At 40.2% G+C, this 20,142-nt stretch overlaps 1 protein-coding gene across 1 annotated transcript; it reads right to left on the bottom strand.

The window, feature by feature from the left end:
• Positions 1-5,413: 5,413 nt before the first annotated feature.
• On the bottom strand, positions 5,414-19,813 carry LOC113024421 (lipopolysaccharide-induced tumor necrosis factor-alpha factor homolog). The gene is made up of 7 exons (XM_026171518.1): positions 19,759-19,813; positions 11,447-11,539; positions 9,203-9,359; positions 8,778-8,879; positions 8,166-8,237; positions 6,650-6,857; positions 5,414-6,547 (listed from the first exon to the last, which is right to left on the bottom strand). Exons 3-7 carry the CDS (start codon positions 9,336-9,338, stop codon positions 6,442-6,444), a joined length of 624 nt encoding a protein of 207 aa, XP_026027303.1. The 5' UTR covers positions 9,339-9,359; positions 11,447-11,539; positions 19,759-19,813; the 3' UTR covers positions 5,414-6,441.
• Positions 19,814-20,142: the final 329 nt, after the last annotated feature.

The following is a 20,142-nucleotide window of genomic DNA, read 5'->3' as shown; positions in this document are numbered from 1 at the left end:
GGAAAGGGAAAATGCTTAGGGGGCTGAGTACGGCTGCATCGTCACTGATTTGTAGAATCCTTTTGATTCGATACAGGATCCGATTCAATTTGATTGGAATCTGGAAAGTTTTGCCTCAGTCAGAAATATTACAATTCTGATCATTTAACAGTATATATCCATAATTTCGTGTCTATTAAAAGAAAGCTGACACATGTGAGACTTAATTAGAGATGTAAACAGAGAGTTATGAAACCTGCAGCTGCAGAAGCCAGCGGAAAAAAAAAAAAGAGGCAAACACAGCGCGGACCCGACGACGCACCAAAATCTGACTCTGACGCGTCGGGTCCGCGCTCTGTGTTTACGTTTGTATGCAGAATCCGTAAACCTGCTCGCAGTTACTGTTTTAGCTGCATGGTGTTTGACGACATGTTGTGAGGTTTAACCTGAGATGCTGGCGTTTCAGGCATAATAACGTTAATTTACAAATCGACACAGGATTGTAATGAATCAATATCACTTTATTCAATTTAGCATGGATTGTAATCAGAAAGGCGATAATCAAAACCCATCCCTAATCAAGAACTTGCAAAGTAAAAACATGATCTATGTAAGGTAGCCCTTTTGTTATTTACATTTAAAAAGAGGATTAGTGTTACTGTGCGCTGGCTGAGTCTGTTTCTTTTCTTAGAAATAGTTTCTCCTGCCCTGGAGAAAATCCACTTGCATGGAACAGAAGAGGCTGTGGAGTGCAGGAACCACACTGCAAGCTGGTAGATATGCAGGTATTCCTGGGTCCTGCAGACTATCACCTAAAAACAATAAACAAAATGATTTTCTAAACTGTAGCAATGTAATGTACGTATAGTGCCAAATACATTGTTGTAGTCTTCATTAGCTTTAATTCACATGGAAGTGTTCCTAAAGTCATATGCTGTAATGATATTTACATTATGAAAACATGATTTTGGACATTTCAAGTTTTTCACTTCGGCAGATAAAATGAATTGAGCAAAATCAACTCAAAATATTTCCACACGCCAGAACGTCCTCTCTTCCTCGCTGGCTCCATATCTGTCAGTGGAATGATCACCTCGTCACTATCTGTCACCATCAACACACTCCACGAATCCCGTGGATGATTCACTTCCTTATATCCGTTTGAATCAGGTACCGAAGCAGTTACGTGCGTAATGAAGCTTCGGACGTCACTGGTCACGTGACTTTTGCCAAACGAAGCAAGCCTCGACACAGTGCTTCTGAACCAGTGTGTTGTTTTTTTCGACACACGCTCCGGAGCGTCAGCTTCAAGCGGGCCATCACTATGCAGAGTCAAAGGTAATGGGATTAAAAATAAAATCACTACTGAAATCAAACAAACTACTACACTGACAGAAGTTACACATACAGTTACTATAAGGAAGCAAATAGTACACCTTCTGTCAGCTCGAAGGTTTTGCACATCAGGATTTAACAACAACAAGTACATCCCATGATTCAGTAGCTTGTAGAACCACCTTTAGCAGCTGCAAATTACAGGGAGTGCAGAATTATTAGGCAAATGAGTATTTTGTCCACATCATCCTCTTCATGCATGTTGTCTTACTCCAAGCTGTATAGGCTCGAAAGCCTACTACCAATTAAGCATATTAGGTGATGTGCATCTCTGTAATGAGAAGGGGTGTGGTCTAATGACATCAACACCCTATATCAGGTGTGCATAATTATTAGGCAACTTCCTTTCCTTTGGCAAAATGGGTCAAAAGAAGGACTTGACAGGCTCAGAAAAGTCAAAAATAGTGAGATATCTTGCAGAGGGATGCAGCAGTCTCAAAATTGCAAAGCTTCTGAAGCGTGATCATCGAACAATCAAGCGTTTCATTCAAAATAGTCAACAGGGTCGCAAGAAGCGTGTGGAAAAACCAAGGCGCCAAATAACTGCCCATGAACTGAGAAAAGTCAAGCGTGCAGCTGCCAAGATGCCACTTGCCACCAGTTTGGCCATATTTCAGAGCTGCAACATCACTGGAGTGCCCAAAAGCACAAGGTGTGCAATACTCAGAGACATGGTCAAGGTAAGAAAGGCTGAAAGACGACCACCACTGAACAAGACACACAAGCTGAAACGTCAAGACTGGGCCAAGAAATATCTCAAGACTGGTTTTTCTAAGGTTTTATGGACTGATGAAATGAGAGTGAGTCTTGATGGGCCAGATGGATGGGCCTGTGGCTGGATTGGTAAAGGGCAGAGAGCTCCAGTCCGACTCAGACGCCAGCAAGGTGGAGGTGGAGTACTGGTTTGGGCTGGTATCATCAAAGATGAGCTTGTGGGGCCTTTTCGGGTTGAGGATGGAGTCAAGCTCAACTCCCAGTCCTACTGCCAGTTTCTGGAAGACACCTTCTTCAAGCAGTGGTACAGGAAGAAGTCTGCATCCTTCAAGAAAAACATGATTTTCATGCAGGACAATGCTCCATCACACGCGTCCAAGTACTCCACAGCGTGGCTGGCAAGAAAGGGTATAAAAGAAGAAAAACTAATGACATGGCCTCCTTGTTCACCTGATCTGAACCCCATTGAGAACCTGTGGTCCATCATCAAATGTGAGATTTACAAGGAGGGAAAACAGTACACCTCTCTGAACAGTGTCTGGGAGGCTGTGGTTGCTGCTGCACGCAATGTTGATGGTGAACAGATCAAAACACTGACAGAATCCATGGATGGCAGGCTTTTGAGTGTCCTTGCAAAGAAAGGTGGCTATATTGGTCGCTGATTTGTTTTTGTTTTGTTTTTGAATGTCAGAAATGTATATTTGTGAATGTGGAGATGATATATTGGTTTCACTGGTAAAAATAAATAATTGAAATGGGTATATATTTGTTTTTTGTTAAGTTGCCTAATAATTATGCACAGTAATAGTCACCTGCACACACAGATATCCCCCTAAAATAGCTAAAACTAAAAACAAACTAAAAACTACTTCCAAAAACATTCAGCTTTGATATTAATGAGTTTTTTGGGTTCATTGAGAACATGGTTCCTCAAAAATACAACTTGCCTAATAATTCTGCACTCCCTGCAATGCACTCTGTCCTCTCACACCTGGACAACAACAACACCTACGCCAGAATGCTGTTTATAGACTTCAGTTCAGCATTCAATACAATCCACCCCTCACAACTCATCAGGAAACTGACAGACCTGGGTATCAGTTCCCTCATCTGCAAATGGTTACTGGACTTCCTGACCAACCGCCCCCAACATGTCCGGCTGGATAACCGCTGCTCATCTACCATCACAATGAACACCGGTGTACCACAAGGCTGTGTGATGAGCCCTTTCCTCTACTCCCTCTTCACCCACGACTGCAGACCTGCTGATGGTTCCAACACCATCATTAAGTTTGCAGATGACACCACGGTGATTGGCCTCATCAGTGACAACGATGAGGCCGCCTACAGGGAGGAGGTGGATCGTCTGGCTGAGTGGTGCGACAGAAACAACCTGCTGCTTAACACCGAGAAGACCAAGGAGCTCATCGTGGACTACAGGAGGAATGCTGACCCACATCCACCCATCCACATTAAGGGGACGGCTGTGGAGCGTGTGAGCAGCTTCAAGTTCCTGGGAGTCCACATCTCCGAGGATCTCACCTGGACGACCAACTGCTCCAAGCTGGTCAAGAAGGCTCACCAGCGCCTCTTCTTCTTGAGGACTCTGAGGAAGAACCACCTGTCCTCAGACATCCTGGTGAACTTCTATCGCTGCACCATCGAGAGCATCCTGACCAACTGTATAACAGTCTGGTACGGGAACTGCTCTGCCTCGGACCGGAAGGCGTTGCAGAGGGTCGTGAAAACTGCCCAGCGCATCGCCGGAGCACCACTTCCTGCCATAAAAGACATCTACAGGAAGCGGTGTCTGAAAAGGGCTGGGAAAATCATCAAAGACCCCAGTCACCCATCACATGGACTCTTCACTCTCCTGCCCTCTGGGAGGCGCCACAGGAGCCTCCGGACTAAGACCACCAGGTACCGGAACAGCTTCTTCCCCACAGCCGTCAGACTCCTGAACTCTGCCTCCTGACATCTGACCCACGTTAAACTCATGGACTGAACATACACACACCCACAATGGACAACTGTACCCTCAAACACAATAATAACATGGACTGAACCACCACTCACAACCACTAGCACTTTATATAGCCTCTGTAGAAACTATCTACACCCTCACTTATCTTAACTGCACTACTGTATAGCTCTGTGTAAATAATCATTCTGTACATTCGATAATTTTTAATCCTACAACTGTTTACAACTTGCATAGTTCCCATTTCTGTATAGCTGTATATCCCAGATTCTGTAAAGTTATTCATTTCATATTCTGTATAGTTTTTCATATTTATATCCTGTTCATATCCTGTACATAGCTTGTACTCACTACAGCCTGTACATACTTATAGTTATAGAATATTCACAACATACTTCATACCGTGTACATTATAATATACCATAATAGACCCATTTCTGTAATATACTCACATATCTATATTATTGCTAATATTAATTGTAATATATCTATATCACTAAAGCACTTCTGGATGGATGCAAACTGCATTTCGTTGCCCTGTACCTGTGCATGTGCAATGACAATAAAGTTGAATTCTATTCTATTCTAAAAGTAATCACTTTCTGTATCACTTTCCCTTTCCCTCTCTCCATTGTGGAGGAATTTTATTCCACTCTACTCTAAAGGTTTACAAGTCATACTTGATCAGTCTTTTTCTAATTGTACTCCCATGGAGTGTAACATTTAACCAAGGCCTGTAGAGTATGAGATGCAGCTCTTGCAGTTTCTCTGATTATTGGATCTTCTGTATGTTGGGGTGAATTTGCTGGGATGTTCATTCCTGGGATGACTGGCAGCTGTCTTGAATGTTTTCTACCTCACTGTAAAATGAAGGACTTTAAATTGTTGGTAAATGACCTTGCGACCCTTTCCAGATTGATGGAAAATAAAAACTATTTCTCTAAGATCACTGTCTGTCATCTTTGTTGTGTGCTAACACACACCTGAATGCTTCAGAGTAGCAAACACCAAAAACCTCTGCATTTATAGAGGTGCTCACCCGCGGTCATCAGTTAATCAAGTGCAATCCAACTTTCTATAGAAACACTAATGTTGTACTTAGTTTTTCACACACTGCTTCTGCATTTTGGCTTATTTTTTGCTAATTAAATGATGACAGAGGGTAATATCTCATTGATTTATCATCTATCAAGTCTTCAACTTCAAGACCTGTTAAAGACCAACCTTTTTTCAAAATTTTTATTATCTCCTGATATGTAAATACTTGGAATTTGAAGAGGGTGTACTTTCTTTGGACCATTTCTATGTGATAGATTTCCAACGCATCACAACCATTAAGGTATTTTAAGGATTTCTATTTATTTATGAATTTTTTTGATCACATAACATATTTGTAAAGCTAAACATTTATAGGTCTGCTTGTCAGAGAGTAAACATTGCTGGTGTAAACAAACCTTTTATATGTTGCTAAGTAAATAGAAGTCCTGTAAATCAGTTCAGGAACAGGTTTCAATCAGGAGTGGCTGGCATTTGGCCACACGACAGAATGAGTCAGTCCCACTGACTGATTACAGCTGCTTAGAAAGCAGTGCAGCAGAGTTAGGTCACCATTCTCACATGAAATAATAACAGATGTAATAAATATAATAATTTAAACCACATAACCTTTTTTCTAACTATCACTAAGAGTAAAATAGTGTAGTTAGGCAGTTAAAGGTACTTTAAAAACTTCAGTTGTACCTGCAGTAAAGCTAAAAAACATCAAAGTTTTGTTTTTTTTCGTTTTCAGATATAGAAATCAGTCAGTTTGATTAAAAAGCAATGAAAGCTTAATTATAAATGATAAAAGAATTTAGTGCAGAGCTGTAAAACTCTTTTCATGTTAGAATTTGGACAAATGTGGTTAAACATGGCTGCATTAAACTGTCTCATCCCATTGTCTGCAATGAAGAAGGACTGTCCTGCACTGTCTTTAGGGGAGTGTAAAGTGTTATTGCTGTGTGTCATTTAATCATAATGAACTCACACTGTAATACATTTGTACAAAATTAGAAAGTGAAAAAAGTGTTTTTGTGTAATTTCTTTTTCATATTTACGTCCTAGAAATGCTTTTCTGCTTGTGAGCCTAAAGTGTGAAAAAAAGGAAAAATGTCTCAGTACAGCTACCAGCTGTGGTAGTGTGTGTGGTGACCTGGAGGTCCTCTGTAACAGTCTGGGAGAGTTTGTACAAAAGTCTCCACATGACTCCGGGCCTCTCCTCAGCCATCATCTGTGTAAAGTATTCGTTTGCCATAGATGTCACACTAGCATCACAAGTTCATTAGTTCATTTGTCCACACTTCGATGTGTAAGGTTAATTAATCCTCACAGGGTCATCTTTTGTGCACGTGCAGAGGGTTTCCACACTGTGGGCAGGAGTGATGTGTGTCTTGCATTCCCCGTACCATTAATGGAATGAGACAGAAACCGCAGATGAGCCTGAAACACAAGCACAGAAAACACCAATGAAGCTGTGCTCAAGCTCGTTTAGCGCCGGTGCACATGCAATACTCCTCCTGTGTGAGTGTTTGGGGCTCTTACCCCGCCATTGCAAGAATGACACACCAGCACCAAGCAGCTGTCCCAGGTACATGTGTGACTTTACTGGTTACAAGATGACTGCAGTGTGGGCAGCGTACCAAACCAGGGGCGCCTCTCAGATATTCCACCGCTATGGGAACAGGCTGCGGCTGGCTCACTACTGCTATCGGCTGAGTTTGTCTGCTGTTGACACGCGGTGCGGCACCAGCTGCCATTCAGGAGACAGATGAAGTTATTAGAAGGAGAGAAGAACAAGTAAGGCAGAGGCTTATACACCCACTGGACACTTTGTTAGGTACACCTAGCTAGTACTAGGTTGGACGTCCTCTTCCCTTTCAAAACTGCCTTTACAGCTTCATGGCAAGATTCCAACAAGGTGCCAGAAACATTCCTCAGAGATTTTCCTCCATATTGACATGATGACATCACACAGCTGCTTCACATCCATGATGCAAATCTTCTGTTCCACCACATCATGAAGATGTTGAATTGAAATATGATGACTATGGAGGCCATATGGTCAGGAAAACCCGTCTGAGATGATTTGAGCTTTGTATATGTGGTGTTTATGCTGCGTGCATATCGTTAGGGTCTGCTTCTCTGTTACTCCTGATAATCCCTGCAGTCAAAGCTTATTTCAAAAGCAGCTTGTGTCCTTGCTGTTGCTGCATCAAAACTCTTAAATGACCTCCCAGATGACCTCATGCAAGCATCAGTGAAGACTGTTTTTAAATCTGAGCTGCCTTTTCTGTTAGACTTGTGAAACAGTTGAATTGTTGAGCTGTGATTGGAGGATTGGCTGCTGTTAGCTGCTGTTTTTTTTTATAGGAACCTGTTTATTCTGTTTTATTTTGTGTAACACATTTTGGTTTTAAATATCCTATAGAAATAAAATGTATTTACTTACTTAGACCAAATGACTGACTCTCTTGTTCAATTTTGTTGAGCCAGTTTAAACTGTAGCCTCAGTTTCCTGTTCGTAGCTGACAGGAGAGACACTCAGTGCGGTCTTCTGCCTCGAGGATCGACATGTTGTGTGTTCAGAAATGCTCTTCTGCATATCTTGTTTCCTGATGCCTTTCTATGAGCTAGAAACAGTTTGGGTATTCTCCTCTGACCTCTGGCATCAACAAGGTATTTTGATCCAGAGAACTGCTGTTCACTGGATATTTTTGGCCCATTTTATGTAAACCCTAGAGATGGTTGTGTGGAAAAATCCCAGGAGATCAGCTTTTTCTCAAATACTCAGACCAGCCTGTCTGACGAGAACAACCGTGTCACATTCAAAGCCACGAATGCCACCTTCCTCCCCCATTCTGATGCTCCTTTTCAATTTCAGCACGTTATCTTGACCATATCTGCATACCTAAATGCATTTAGTTACCTCCCTGTGATTTTCTGATGAGATACTTGCATTGACAGTCAGATGAAAAGGTGTACCTAACAAAGTGGCCAGTAAGTGTAAATAGCAGTAAAGAGATCATGCTTATAGTAAAGATGTAGTCTTGATACTTGCCTTGTCGGGAACGCGAGGACGCAGCAGCTGGAGCAGAAGCTGCAGCGCGAGCACGAGAAGCATGCGGATTAACTGTAACACAGAAAAACCAAAATTTAACCTAATGTAGCTTTTTAAATACTTACACTTTGACCCTTTAAAGTCTGAACCATGAAATAATTGCCAGAAAGTTCAAGATTTTTGAAAATATTGTGAACCTTCTGAGAAAAAACATATTCATTTGCATGCATGAGTTTACTTTGAAATTATATTTGTTACATTTGTTTCTCTCGCTCTAGTGCTGTTTAGACAGGCTTTCCACGGGGATCACTGTGATGATGTAGAAGTCTCAAAAACTCACAAAAACTCATGAATTAAATATGATACGACAGGCACTGTGGGGTTAAAATACAAACATTTGGTGAGTAGACTACAGACAGCATATGGACTGAGCCTCTTACATTGTGAAACCAGCGTGCAGCACATAGAGACTGAACTGAACTTGCTCAGCATGCCTACATGCCTAAACGCCTTGGTTTGCTGCCATGTGATTGGCTGATTTGATATTTCCGTTAATGAGCAGTTGAACAGGTCTACATAACAAAGTCAATATTAAAAGTGCAATCTTTATACTTTGAGTAATGGGATGGACTATGACTCCAGTGCTTTGGTGGGGAGGCGAGGACACGGCAGTTGGCACAGACAGGACAGGAAAAGGATCTGGCTGAACTGTAACTGTGATTTAAAAAAAGAAAAAGAAATGTTTACATGTTATTTTGCAGTCACACTAGGGTTTCCTTCCACACTTTACTTTAAATATATATTTTTTAAATTTACTTCAGAGTGCACTGAAGTGGTTGTCTGGCAGAGTAAAAGCATGAATACACTTAATGACGACATTTCTACAAATCAGCCTGGTAAAACTGGTATGTCATGTAAACAGTATGCCAAAAAATAAATAGAAAAGGACACATGTTAGTGTGTACATCCTGTCAGCAATATCTCACGAGCTGACTCAAGAAATGGGGTTAAAGGAAGCAGAAAGATTTTTATCTCACCTGCTTCTCTGTAGGCAGGTGGAGGTGTCGGTGGGGATGAGAGAGAGGCGTCATAGGCAGGTGGGGGGGCGTTAAAAGCTGCAATGGGCAGAGCAGGAGGTTGGCGACTGGCCTCCTCATATGAAGGGGGGTCCATCCAAACAGATCAAACAGGATTCTGTCATGAAGATAAAAACAGAAATGTAGATAAGAGCAAGTTTGAAATGTGTGTTTTCATCACAGATAGTTAATTACATAAAAACGATGTAAGTCTATACCCAGATATCTTTGATTTGGTACAGTCTTGCTTTCCAGATAAAACCCCAAAAGGGCATTAATGTAAGACTCTTCTTCACAATTATCGAGTCACGTAGCTCCTGCTGTTGATAACATCTGTGCTTTTCCTTCAGTGACAAATTAAATATATTTTTATTTGTCATCACTTTAAAACAGGTTATTTTTGATCTTCATTCACAAGTCGTCACAATCTTCTAGTATTTGGTGGGGAAAAAAGTTGACAATGATCTTGCGTTTGGTGAACCCACATTAGCGATTCTTAACACACGACTAATGTCACATGTTAGGTTCTTAACATGCGACACGAGTCATGTGAGACTCTTATCAGAATTGTGATAAAAGTATTCGTGGAGTCAGTCGTGCCCTTTTTCTTTTGCTGTTCTTCTTTTAGGGGTAATTTGTTGGACTGGATTATGGGGAAGTTACTTTTATCAAAAGTTGTACTTACATTAAAAATGTATTTACATGATCCAATGCATCACTTTATAATTTTACTTTTTAGGATTAGTGGAAGCGATGACCAGCTTAAAGTTGTTTACCTGGTCATAAAGGATACAAAGGACATTACGTGTGTGAAAACACTATTGAATTAAGCAAAATTACTTTATTTCCAAGTAATTTTCGCTGGATTACTTGTCATTTAGCTCACTAACAAAAACTGAAGTTCACACATACTGGTGCCCACTCCTTTCCCTCATATTTCCACACTATTATCACTGTGCTATCTAGTCAGAGTCAGACTTATTTTTGTTAGTCTCTCTCTCCAGTATCAAAATATAGAAAACTGAAAAATAGACCATGTGAAAGAGTACATTATATACAAAAAGGACATTTTTTTATTGACAAGACAACATGTATTATATACAGTCTCAGTAAAAGTGCCAGTAATCCAATTAATTAATACATGGTTACGAAAGACTATTGTTTAAAAAAATGACATTGAATCACGTGTAATCACTCTGTTTAGGACTGAATCCGAGAAACTGGGGAAAAAATGGGAATGAATAAAAAAAACCAACATATAAGGTTTTAAGAATGAAAAAATAACATTTTATACCCTGGGCTTTTCCAGCTTGCATTGCAAATGAAATGTGCTGTGTGTACACTAGCTTCTTTCAGTTTATCCTGGTGTTAATGTGGGCGCACTGGAAAGAGTCAATTGTAAAGTATTTTATGTGGCGGTTTAGCTCTTTGTATGCCAGGCTCTGTGATGCTGAGTCTCATATTACTGCTTTTAAGTCTGAAGCTCTGATTCTGCCGTAATAGCTACTTGCATTATCTCTCCTCCTGACTGCTAAACAATGAAAGGCGCTACATATCCAGTCTTTCATTGTTTAGCACTGCTGGTTTAAAGTGACAGCGTCAGAACAGTACACACAGTGTAACATGTGATGGCGTAAATCAGTCTTTTACTCATACTTCACATACTTTAGTGTTTTTAATAATGCCGCACACATTAATCTTAGTTGTGTTTTAATGTAACTATAGAAGCCATATATATATATATCAGCAGCTTCATCCCTTTTAGGGATTATAAAAATAGAAACAAATGTCAAATCTAGACTGTTAGTCTATATAGTTGCACTGTTTTTAAACTGGTGTGAAATATTCACCCTTTTAAACGTGTATTACTCATCGTCCACCTTTTTATCAAGATGACACAGAATTATTACAGCATGTAAACACAACTCTGACTGGCAAAGATGTATTTTTCTACCCCTATATCAGAGAAAACCGAGTGTATCAGCCATGAAATGCACCCGCTGAATGCAGTCAAGTCACTCGAGCTCACATGAGACTTCGCTCTTATGTAAACAAGACACATCCAAGTCCCGATACCTGATCCAGACAGGCACAGACCTGCCCCTGCCACATAGACATTTCCAATAACACCTGCCAACAACCTTATAGCTCATTACCCGCTAATTAAATAGTGTAATGTGAGATATATCGGAGCAGTGGTCTTACCTTGGGCAAATGAGGAAGAACGACTGGCAGGAGGAAACACGTACCATTGCTGATCATGGTCATCACATCACAGCCTGTTAAACCTGTTCTCCCCTGGAATTGGAAACATTTTACGTCTCACATGAAAACCAACCTGTTTGTCTTATTAGTCACCACTGCCTATTCAGAGGTTTTCCCTGCAGGAAGAAAAGATTGTTCAACTTAAATCAGTCTATACCTGCTTACTAGCTGGAATCACTATATTTACAAGATCTACAGCAATAAAAAAAACTTTTATAGTATGATTTATTGTTAGATACCCAGCACAAAGACTAATCATTCTTTATGAGGCAATTATGGAAAGTTTTTTAATAATTGGCAATCATTTCTAATATTTCACATTTTTTTTGTAAATGTCACCACTCCTCCTCTCCTTTTTTTACCTTATTTTTTCCTTCTCTCTACGTACACCTCCGCATTTAGTCATTAGCTATTATTAATCTCCAACTCTCTTACACAGTGTGCCCTTTGTCCTGTCTTCCTCTCCTCACTCCCTCGCTCGCAGCAGACGGCTGCCCCTCCCTGAGTCTGGTTCTGCTGCAGGTTTCTTCCTGTTAAAAGGGAGTTTTTATATATGCTCTAAGACAACCGGTGCTTTTCTGGTTTTCTTTTCCTTCTTTCTTTTTTTTTTCATTTTTTCCCCAAAGCTTTGGAAAGATAGTAACTGGACTGGTTTTTATAAAGCGCTTTTCTACTCCACTGGAGTACTCAAAGTTTTATACAACTGCCTCATTCAGCCAGGCAGTCGAGCATATTTGGCAGTTACACATCCACCAGCAGCCTGAACTGTTGGTACTTGGCAGAATGGATCCATTTTTCTCATCCTATCGTCTGAAAGTTGTAACAGAAATTGAGACCCATCAGACCAGGAAATGTTTTTTCTAATCTTTTATTGTCCACTTTTAAAGAATGTATCGTCAGTTTCCTGTTCTTAGCAGACAGAAGTGATGCGGTCTTCTGCTGCATTTAGAGATGCTCTTCTGCGTACCTTGGTTGTATGTAGTGGTTATCTGAGTTACTTTTGCTTCTGTTCATCTCAGAGGAGTCTGGCCATTCTCCTCTGACCTCTGACATCAACATGCATTTTCACCCAGAGAGCTGCAGCTCACTGGATATTCTCTCTTTTTCTGACCACTCTCTGCAAACCCTACAGATGGTTGTGGTGAATAATCTCTGTAGATGACCATTTTCTGAAATTCCCAGACCACCCTGTCTTGCACTATGACAATAAGTGCCACATCAAATAACTTAAATCACTTCTCGTCCCCATTCTGATGGTCACTTTGAACCTCAGCTGGATACTCTGCACACCTAAATGCATGTGAACAGTGAATGGATGTGCATTATTATTATCATTAGGCAGATTAAAGCATATTATTATTGAATTAGTTAACTTTTTTAAGCCTAGAGCCATTTCAAATACTTCTCAATCAGCTCAACAAATATCAGGAAACACAAACTTTTTCTCTCCAGTTTGTCACAAATTGTGTCTGTGAGCGCTACAGTATGGAATCAGAACGATGCCACCTTGAAACGAAACCGAAAAATGGATTGAAACCGAAAAAAAATATTGTAACTGAAATAAATATACTGAAAAATCTTGTATTGAAACCGAAAAAAAAATTGATAGTGAAAAACAATTAATTGAAGCTGTAATTTTTTTGTTTTCGCTTACAATTTTTTTTTGTTTTCGGTTTCCATCCATTTTTCGGTTTCAATCCATTTTTCGGTTTCAAACCATTTTTCAGTTTCACTCTGCTGGCACTGTTTTGGTGTACGGGGGCGCGCTGGGGGGCGGGGATTCCGACCCGCATGTATTTGCATATATTATAATGCTGACCAATGACTGGAGAAAACACTGACGACGCGGCTGCGGTCACGGACAAACTCGCACGTGTCTGTTCGGGAATGGCAGATGCCGAGAGGTCCAGCGTTTACATTACCGAAAGTGACAGCCTGAGGTGTTCTTCAGTAAATTGGACTACCGGACAGGAGGACCTGAGGCCCCACCGCATTATTTTTGGTAAGTTAAATGTGTTTGTAAGCTAATCCGTAATTTAGGTCCTTAGCTAGCTACCTAAGGACCTAGCTAGCTAAGATGAGCACTCGGCTGTCGGGGAAACATGTTTTGTAAAGTTCGTTTAGCTAACCCGTGCAGGTGAATGAATTTACCCTGACTAAAGAAATCAAGAGAAACGCACCGGGCTGCTCAGTGACTAACCACGGTTACTGTACTTTTATTATGAGTATTATACTGTAAGAGCAACGGGCTGGACTCTGCTTCTGCTCCTGTGCAGAGCTGATTATTAAATATGTGCAAACAGCAGCATGTTTTCTGTCGCTTTCCACATGTGGAAGGACATTAAAGCCAACTTTTAAATTCCCCTCATTAGTCAATAGCTACGGATTAAATAGCAAAGCCCGATACTTATGTACTGAAATCAACTACTTCCGCTTGTCAGCTTAAGTTAAAATGTTACATTTTTCCCCTGATTATTATTTTTAGCTTTTTTTTTTTTTTTTTACTGAGTTTGTTACAAATATTCAGGTTAAAAAACTGTCCAAATTATTTTTAATGAATTATGTTCACAAAGTCACATGTTCAGTACTCTGTACAGCTTGCATCCTTTAGGACAAATAATTTGAAACGTTAATATTTCTTGTTCAATACTGAGCTGATAACACCTCTGTATGTTGTGACCAGGATGCAGCAGCAGACTGAACCTCGACTGAAACCTGCTCCATCATCTCATCTTTGCAGATGTCCATTTATAAAGCATCAACAACTCAAAGGTAAACATGATATTAGAAAATGTGTTAGTAAAGCCTTTAAAACAAATAAAAAAATAAACAGCTGTCGGCAGAACTGTAGGACTGAACAACTTCAGATCCCGAGTGTGTGAGGCCGGAGAAGGATCAGCTGTATTTCAGATTTGAGAGATAAACTTTATATTTCAGTTTGTGATGATTCTGTTGTTTGTGATTACAGGAGCTGACCTCAGATTCAGACCTCAGCACCACCCAGTGACAGCAGACAGATCATCCTATATCTTCAATCTTTGTAGTAACTCCAAAATTAACTGAAGAAAACAGTACAAAGGTTAAAGTACCACATGTGCTGTCAGTGAAAGCTGCAGCTGTTTTATTGATAAATTTAAAGACAAAAAGTCAAAAGGATTAATCACCCCTGTAACTGTGTCACTATACATCAGCATTAACAGTACCTCAGTTTGGTGTTTCAGAAAACTGCTGATCTCAGACCTGCACAACTTCTGTTTTAAACACTGAATGTACTCAGCTACATGAAGAGCACGTGATGTTTTCTCTGACACAATTAATGGGATGGCTAAGGGAGTTCGCCTTGTAATCGGAAGGTTGCCGGTTCGAGCCCCGGCTTGGACAGTCTCGGTCGTTGTGTCCTTGGGCAAGACACTTCACCCGTTGCCTACTGGTGGTGGTCAGAGGGCCCGGTGGCGCCAGTGTCCGGCAGCCTCGCCTCTGTCAGTGCGCCCCAGGGTGGCTGTGGCTACAATGTAGCTTGCCATCACCAGTGTGTGAATGTGTGTGTGAATGGGTGGATGACTGGATATGTAAAGCGCTTTGGGGTCCTTAGGGACTAGTAAAGCGCTATATAAATACAGGCCATTTACCATTTAAATAAAACCTGATTAAAAGTCAAAGGTTGTTACTTGTATTTGAACTAAAAACTTGTGATCTGGAATTCTTTCACTGTTTTTTGACAATAGTGTGTTATTTATCATAAAGTAATTCAGAGTCATTCATACCAGAGTAACCAGTGAGCACAACATATATTTAACTTTCTACAGGACTTAAAGCTATTACTATAGCTTATAGCTATTACTTAACTGCACTACTGTATAGTTCTGTGTAAATAATCATTCTGTACATATGATGATTTTTAATCCTACAACTGTTTATAATTTGCATAGTTCACATTTCTGTATATCTCAGATTTCTGTAGTTTCTCATTTATATCCTGTACATAGCTTGTACTCACTACAGCCTGTACATACTTATAGTTATAGAATATTCACAACATATTTCATACCGTGTACATTGTAACATACCATAATAGACCCATTTCTGTAATATACTTACATATCTATACTATTGCTAATATATATTGTAATATATCTATATCATGGCTAAAGCACTTCTGGATGGATGCAAACTGCATTTTGTTGCCCTGTACCTGTGCAATGACAACAAAGTTGAATTCTATTCTATTCTATTATATTATGTAAAAGTCCAGACCCTCTGAGGATTATCTGAGTACTTCTAACATTACACAAAACAAAGGTCTCCATCAGTGTTCATGAAATGCTGGGTTTATCCTTCTTGTGAGGGAGCTGCTGGTGAAGATCACGAGCCCTGCTTGATCCCGGCGATGAGTTTCAGTCTTCCTGGTGTTTCTGAAATGATGCCTCTCACTGTGGGTCAACAGAACTTCTGGCACAGGACAGCTGTAATGAAAGAAATTGAAGTTTTGGAAATGCCCTATATGTGAGAAGCAGATTTTGTATTTACTTTTCTTTTGCCAATCAAGATAACAAATAGGGGTAGGCGATATAAACGATATATGATAGAAACGATATAAATTTGGCTAACGATAGAGCGATATAGTCAAAATCTCTATCGCGATAGTGCATGTTGATGATGTCATCAAGCTGCGCCTGTTTTGGTCGAAAGCATCGCAGCGGCTACAACCATTATCATCTGCAGATTATGGCGGGCGATAGTCATAGCAAAGAGATGAAGCACTTTTGAAATATGGGGAAAGCCAAAAACTGCCGTTCCTTCACTTCCGTAACATTGATTCATTAATGTTGAATTCTCTCGCAGCTGCTCTATTCCCATGTTGTTGCAGTATATTAATAACTAACCTCGTATTGTGGATGAATAATCTCAGTTGTTCTCCTGACTGAAGTTTGGCCCATGTATAGCATCCTGCTATGTGATTGCATTTGTCCCTGACCACCAGAATCCCTCACGTTAACTTTTATTGAGTGGAAAAAAAGTTAGCTGTGTCGCTAGCAATCACATTCACGTAGCACAACATTATATACCAGGTAGTCCAACTTCAGTAACCCTGCAAACGCCACTGCTGTTTAGTTTTCTGTCTTCATTTATGTTGGTAGCAGAGCTGTTTCAAAAGTCTCTCAGTCAGAACATGGTATGAAATGTTTAGGTGTAAACTAGCGAGCTAACTTCCTGTTAACTTCTAACTCCGTTAAATTTAATAAATTCTGTTTTCATGGATGCATGGATGTACAACTTAATTGTTACACCCGATAAAGCAGCAACGCTGATGATTTCATTAAAGATGAAAGAATTTAGACTGTTTTTAATTCTGTGTTCGTTTGACTTTGGGACCTGAAGCGGACGGAGTTTTGGACCCAGATTACTCCGCGAAGCCTCACTGGCAGTGCGGCTTACCAAAGTTGTACTAAAACATTTTTTAACAGATTTCTGCACGCCAAAATCGGTTCGAGGTCAGTAAGCACAACCAGAATTCATACATAAGGCACACTCTTGATTTTTGAGAAAATTAAAGGATTTTAAGTGTGCCTTATAGTGTGGAAAATACGTTATACAGAAGAAAAGAATATATCGCAATATATATCGTTACCGCACATGCTTCAAATTATATCGCGACATGAATTTTAGGCCATATCGCCCAGCCCTAATAACAAAGTATAATTTTCACCATACAATTACTAACCTTGTCATCTCCTGCACTGTCTGTTTTGGGCTCTGGGCTCCTCCTTCCCAGCGCTCATGAGACTGCTTTGATGCACTGTGGTATGAGGTGCTAACCTGTTGACAGTGTTGGGAAGGTTAATTTTAAAATGTATTCCACCAAAGATTATAGAAGTAATGTATTCTGAATACTTTACAACTACATGAATGTGCTATTGCTGTGTGATTTATTACTATTACTGAAGGCTACTCGCCATACCAACACCAACTAGATGTTAAAATCTTAATATAAATGAGTAACAGTAGGGTGGACATTAGGTAAGGCTGCAGCGATCTCGTGTAGAAAACTATTCAGCACGTATATAAAACAGGTCAGCGGCTCCGAACCGTAGTAAAGGGACCTCTGGCTAATACGTCCGGTTCGTGTCGGGCTCATAGCTGAAAACTAGCTTTACTTTGTTGTCTGGGTCAAGTTTGCTAGCGAGAGACAGAGAGGCGTTGAAAGGCTGCTTATTGTTTCGGAGGAAAACACGAACACAGTGTACAGTCGAGTCTTAACAGCTTACTTACAGCTGGGCTCGTCAGGCTCTCTTTTTGGCTTTAGTGGTTATTATTATATTTACATGCTTCCAGCTCCTGTTTCTGCTCCGTGACAGCTGTACTTTTCCTTTTTCTCCCTCCTCGCTCACAGACACATAACGGGTATGGCAGTCCATTCTCCCTGCAGCACTGCCCATGAGGCTACATTGTTTAGGGCGATGCCTGTAACACTCTGCTATTGCCTTCATATTAAATAATTTTTGTATAATAATTTTTAGAGGCTCTTATTGTGTGTTTTGTTTGGGTTTCCACCGGCGTGGAATTACCAAAAAATAGAGAGACCATAGCCTAACATATGAAACAGGTAAATACCGCCATGTAATCCATTTATTTCAACAAACTAACTGTATTCTCAATATCACCTATTGAACAGTAATTGTAACGGATACATTTACTCATATTTTGTATTTTAAATACGTAACGCCGGTGCATGTATTATGTTACTGCCCAACACTGCCTGTTGAGATCCTGAGATCCGCTCCTAGAACACCGGCCTCCAACTCCTGAAGAGACACGGGTGTCCCTAAATTTAGCAAATATTAGCTTCAGGCTAGCTTGCTACGACGAATAGGCTAATACCAGAATTTTACCACAACTTCACCAGATGTAGCTAAAAAAACTAAACTAATGTCCAGTCCAGTGGGACAGCAAGAAAAGATGACAAAAAATGATTACTTACTTGCGGTTTGGAGGTTCGAGCTGAAATTGAAGCAGCCATTGAAAGACGGGAAGAGAGAAAGATGGCAGCTTGGTCAGCACTAGTGGCCTCTATAATATATGCAAATACATGCGGGCCGGAAACCCCGCCCCCCCAGCGCGCCCCCGGACGCCAAAACAGTGCCAGCAGAGTGAAACTGAAAAATGGATTGAAACCGAAAAATGGATTGAAACCGAAAAAAAAAAATTGTAAGCGAAAACAATTCCATACTACAGCTGCTGCAGTGTTAAAGTGACGCAAGAGAAGAAGATGAGGGGTTATTTGCAAAGGTAAGGACTGCTCAGCAAGTGAAGTTTTAGAAAATCAAATTTAGATCTGCAATTAATGTTGATTCATTTTAGAGTTTTTTAACCAAATGTTGGATCAAAATTGCCAAATTATGTCTGTAAAATGTCTTCCAAAACAAATTAAATATACGAATTTTGTCTTATTCAGAGCTTGCATGAAAACAGCTGGCAGTTTAGTTCAAGCTACACCGGTTAGTTTGCTGTATCGTGATAACATTTACAATGATGCACTATTTGGGATGGAAGTACTGTTACTAGGTTACATCAGGGGTGTTAGGATCTTTGGGTCCTAACACCTCCTAGTTTCTTGAGTTTTTCTTGCTCCTCCCAGTTTTGTGGGTTTTTGGTTCATTCTTGGAGTTATTATGTGATTACACTCTAGTTCTTCATGTCCTAGTCATTGCATAAGTTATCACCCTCATACCTTTCTGACCTTTTGAACTGGTACACTCCTGCAAGATCACTGAGGTCTGCAGATCAAATGTTCCTAGCTGTCCCAAAGTCCAAATTAAAGCACAGAGGAGATCGAGCCTTTGCCGTGACTGCTCCTAAACTGTGAAACAAACTGCTGTTTCACATCAGGACCTTTTATTCCTTGGCTTTTAAATCAGAATAAGTTCTTACTACTTTTATTTGTCTTATTTCTTACTCAGATGTTCTCATTTTATGCTTCTTAGATTTTGTCATGTCTTCCTATGTTTTTATCTCTTTTGATTATTTAAATGTACAACACTTTGCTCAACAGTTGTTGTTTTAAATGTACTATATAAATAAATTCAAGCTCGTTGCTGTAACCTGTTTGTATTTTGATCTTTTGAGTCTGTAAAATTTAGTTATCTTCATCTATGGCCCTGGTCATGCTTCTGTGTCTCACTGTGCCCTGTCCCTATGGTCGGTCACCCTGTTGTCTCAGGTCAGTCATGTCTCTGTGCTTATTTAGTCTTTACCTGCATCTAGTTTGTCTCGGGTCCGGGTCTCTGTCTCTGTGTTTGTTTATTTCTGGTCTTATTTTGATCGTCTCTTATGTGTGCATTGTGTTTTTGCTTCTTCTGTCTTGTTAGCCTGATTTAGTTCACCTGTGCTCCCTGGTGCACTCCATCTCCCTCATTACTTCCTGTGTCTGTTTAAGCCCTTGTTTGTCTTTCCCTCAAGCTGTGTGTCCTGTGAGTTCCTGTGTAGTTTCCTAGCTTGTATTCCCACATGTCTGCTTAGTCTTTCTATTCAGTCTCATGTAAGTTCAGCAATAACTGAGTTCAGTTCTATGCCTGAGTCCTCCATATTGTATAACAAATACCTCTCACACAGTGATAAAGGGTAGCAGACATTAATTT

This window comes from Astatotilapia calliptera, chromosome 6 (genome assembly GCF_900246225.1).
Source record: "Astatotilapia calliptera chromosome 6, fAstCal1.2, whole genome shotgun sequence".
In the NCBI taxonomy this organism is placed as follows: domain Eukaryota; kingdom Metazoa; phylum Chordata; class Actinopteri; order Cichliformes; family Cichlidae; genus Astatotilapia; species Astatotilapia calliptera.
The sequence above is the reverse complement of the archived record's forward strand: the minus strand, read 5'-3'. Positions and strand labels throughout refer to the sequence as shown.

What these genes read in the sequence shown, in the direction of transcription:
- LOC113024421 (XM_026171518.1), bottom strand. Translation starts at nt 9,338, where the DNA reads ATGGACCCCCCTTCATATGAGGAGGCCAGTCGCCAACCTCCTGCTCTG. An exon ending in ACCTGCCTACAGAGAAGCAG is followed by an intron (nt 8,880 to 9,202) that starts GTGAGATAAAAA and finishes TTTAAATCACAG; the next exon opens with TTACAGTTCAGCCAGATCCT. An exon ending in GTCCTCGCGTTCCCGACAAG is followed by an intron (nt 6,858 to 8,165) that starts GCAAGTATCAAG and finishes CCTGAATGGCAG; the next exon opens with CTGGTGCCGCACCGCGTGTC.